Source organism: Clytia hemisphaerica, unplaced genomic scaffold (genome assembly GCF_902728285.1).
Source record: "Clytia hemisphaerica strain Z4C2 unplaced genomic scaffold, Clytia hemisphaerica genome assembly, whole genome shotgun sequence".
NCBI lineage: Eukaryota > Metazoa > Cnidaria > Hydrozoa > Leptothecata > Clytiidae > Clytia > Clytia hemisphaerica.
Genome location: NW_027103355.1, coordinates 82,494 through 86,326, shown reverse-complemented (window position 1 = coordinate 86,326; position 3,833 = coordinate 82,494). Strand labels below are relative to the sequence as shown.

Sequence of the window (3,833 nt, the reverse complement as noted above, 5' to 3'; positions counted from 1 at the left end):
AAGTCAAATCAGTCCCTTTACACGACACAATGTTCTAGTAATTAAATAATACTTAAGTGTTTCATAACTAACATATTCACTATCTCATCTCGATTCTTTGATTGATGTCTTGCCTCATCTCTGTCAAACACTGATTGCGGAAATACGCTCTTGTGTTTTGTTCCGGATGAAACAGAATACGGTACGCCTTTTGTCCGTACATGAGGAATGTGATGACCATGGTATTGGCCAAAATCGCGATACATTGTGAAATTTCTTTCTCGATTGGCCTTTGAAAAGGAACGATGGTGAAGCAAACAACAAATGAAGCGGTCAATATGAGTGTGGTAAACATCAAAACGACACCGTCGTTCATGACACTCGGAAGATGTCGTCCTCGAAAAGCTTGTATCGTGCACATTAGTTGGATTACTGCAATTACGATCATTATAGCATTGCTGTGAAAATAGGTATTGCATACATACTCTCTTGTCATTCCCTGAGGATCCTCGAATTCAAGAATGGTTACTTGTTGTTGATAAAGGCAGACGAAGTATACAGCGTTGACGGAGACTAGAAAAAAATGACAAAACAGTCAAAATCTGAGCCATTACTGTGCGTTTGGCTTCCTCGGCTGTAAGTTTTACCTTGCAAAGAAATGCTTGTAGAAGCTTTTGTGACTTGGTGAAAACAATGCCAATGTTGAGGGTGTATAAGGTGGTGAAAACTAATGGTTTCCAAATGCAAATATGATTCATAAAGTATAAAAAGGGGGTGATGATCATTGTTACTACCTGAATAGATATATGCAAAGTTGAAACTTTGAAATCTGATGTCGTAACAATAGGTGTGTTTCTTTTGATTATGAAGGTTATCAAAGTTAGTATGGCAGTCAATGATCCAACCAGTGAGATAACTCCAATGATATGGAATTCTTTTGACTGATAGCTGACGAATATATTTGTGTAAGGATCTACACACGCCGTTCTTTCTCCGTTGTCTATCGAAAGTCGTCCTTCACATGGATAACATAAATGGTTTCCAAAGTCGGGTTTGTGATGGTTCTTCAGGCAACGAACGCATATCCAAGAGAAACCATGTTCAATTTTCTCATACGATCTGTAGAAACCTGGCGCACAATTTGAAGCTGAACAGTGACTGGTTTCCACGTCAGGTATTCCTATAACATTAATTAATTAGAGTAATCAAATCTTTAACCCTATTCGGCCTAGGGGGGGGGGCTCTTTCTGTTCGGAGGTCAAACTATTGGTAATAGCTCTTGAAATGATAGAGCTTTTGCCGTGAAATTTTCTGTAAATTCCTAACTTTTATTTAGCTTCAATATAAAAAAAAATTTGACACCTAAAAATTTTCACACCTTGAGCATGATGACATTTCTGACAGTAAGGTGTCAAAAAAATTGACACTTTTCCAATACAAATTGATTTTTAATGTCAAATATATCGTTTAAACCGTAATTTATTGAATATTTAGGATAAAATAAGCATTTTAAACTCAGGCAATTTTTTTCTAAAGCTTTTGTTAGAATACAATAGCTATTTATAAGAACAAAGGAAATTTTCGGTTTTTGCTCACTTTGGGCATGATGAGTGACGTCATCAAAAAATTTTTTTGTCAAAAGTTACCTTCTGTGTCAAGGGTTTTGTGTGCCAAATTTCATCCAAAAAGGCCCACTAGATCAAAAGTTAAGGGGTGGCACAGGAAAAGCCCCCCCCCCTAGTTCTGAACCGCCCCTAAAAGCCTAGGTTGAATAGGGTTAAACTCCCAAGACTTTCCGAGTCTTCTCCTTCTCTTCCAGGCGATTGACTTTAAATGAAATCATAAATAATAATCTCATTAAAGCGCAGTCACATAAAATAAGTGCAATTTCTGTATTAGTTGCCATAAAATTCTATGAAAAACCCCGATGTAGAAAGTAAAGAATAAAAAACAAAAAATAGTCTCATCACCTTTCCAACATAATCCATTCACTGTGTTGTTTTGGTTATAAGTACATTGGTTTGCATCATGGTACTTTGACCGATCTCTCATTAAAACGTATTCATAAAGTTCTATCCTTTCAGTACTTTTCCGACAGTTATATCCATAAGTTTGGCTTATTGGTATCCTTGTGTCTGACAATGTAACAGTTACGAAATTATGTTGTGATATAGGGTTTCGAAAGCTTTTCAAGTCATCTACTTCGAAAGCTCTTTTCCGAATTGTATTTTGAATGCATTCGTAGTTAATAGAACAACCACATTTATCAAATCGTTGGAAATCGAAAATCCAGGAATGAAATAGCGATAGCTCCAATGAATATCGTTGACTAACCTGAGCAGTTTTGTTAATGTGTAAGGATAAACTTTTAAACATTTGCGATTCGAATCCCCAGAGCCTTTCCATCATAGAAAAAGTATAAAAATCTACAGTTATGAATGAAGATTTGATATTTTTAAAGCAATCAAAGTTTTTTGGCAAGTTTTTTCTATCTATCTCAGAAATATAATTAATAAACCCTTCAACCAATATCGGAATTGTCAAACTTTCCTTCTCCATTAATATCGCTAATTGTTCGACGATTGAAATTTGTCCATATTTATCACCCATAGTAAGCACTGCTGGTTTGTTTTTCTTGAACCATTTTGGAGTGAAGTAATCTTCCTGATTTATATCCCAAGACTTGTCAATTTCTTTCCAATGGACACAAAGTTTTGATTGCAGGGCTTTATATTTCAAAATTTCAAAAAGAGGGTTCATCATGAACGGTTGAACTTTGAATATAACGAGATGCTCCAATTCTAAACGATGCGTGATTATATAATGGAGAATAGTAGCGTAAATGTCGTACAGCTCATGGTCAATAGAAGAATTGTAAGAGACGTATCTTCCTGTAAACCTGATGTCATCATGAAAACTAGCGTCCAGATAATTCATCATCTCTGCTGGTCCTTCTGCGTAAATTGCAATGACTGATGATAAGCTGTACGATTTGTTCAGCTTTTCAGACCACGTATTGTAGTGAAGTGATTCATTCAAGTATATAGATTCAACGATCTTTGGAAGAATATTAAAATCATCACAAACATCTATTGAAATGTATTTATAGTTATAAGGGAAAGTTAAAAAGGATTCGTATTCCCACATGAACTTGATGCTTTTGTCTAAAGCCTCAGCGAGGTGATGAAGTTGTGTTCGGTTTGTTTCATTATAGCATGCAGAATAAATACCAATCACATACAATTGGTATTGATCATCATAGTCGCATTGTGGTTTGATGGTAGGAAAAACAAATAATATCAAAATCATAAAACTATTCATGTTGGTTTATATTCCTTTTATTCGTCGAATTGTGTTGTGATATCTAAAATTGAGCCTCAATTTTTTCCTAAAGAAAGTAATGATTTAGTAAAATTATTCTTCTTTTTCGAATTTCCTTTCCACGTTCCTTTCTTTGTTGAATAGTAAGAAACAAGAATTCTGGAAATTCTTGGGAACTCTGAGACAGCAGCTTTAACACCTTTAGTCTCTCGTTTTTCTTATTAACATTTATTAAATTATCGACCGCCGGAGGCCGTTTCTTTCATAGTGGTACGCTAATCTCGAATTACCTTGGCTCGTTACTTTGTCTACCATTTACTTTCGTTTTTTTTAACTAGATTACCCAGGTGTTTCTCTTTTTATTCCCTTAATGTCTTTTATTCGGAATTGAATAATCGAGACATGAAAAATGGCTATATTGTAATCTATTTTCAATGAATAATCTAAAATGTACTGGAGATGACATGTAGGCGTTAATAATGTGCGTGCTCTCTTTCGCGAGCTTGATGCGTGATGGAAGGCGGTCGTTTCAG

At 35.2% G+C, this 3,833-nt stretch overlaps 1 protein-coding gene across 1 annotated transcript; it reads right to left on the bottom strand.

Moving 5' to 3' along the window:
- Positions 1–494: 494 nt before the first annotated feature.
- Positions 495–3,379, bottom strand: LOC136820925 (uncharacterized). The gene is made up of 2 exons (XM_067077164.1): positions 1,950–3,379; positions 495–1,159 (listed from the first exon to the last, which is right to left on the bottom strand). The coding sequence occupies exons 1-2, from the start codon at positions 3,298–3,300 to the stop codon at positions 495–497; spliced, it is 2,016 nt and encodes a 671-aa protein (XP_066933265.1). The 5' UTR covers positions 3,301–3,379.
- Positions 3,380–3,833: the final 454 nt, after the last annotated feature.

Excerpts from the sequence above, each read along its gene's own strand:
- LOC136820925 (XM_067077164.1), bottom strand. The coding sequence starts at position 3,300 with ATGAATAGTTTTATGATTTTGATATTATTTGTTTTTCCTACCATCAAA. Across the intron at positions 1,160-1,949 it reads GAATGGATTATGTTGGAAAG|GAATACCTGACGTGGAAACC; the intron begins GTGATGAGACTA and ends TTAATGTTATAG.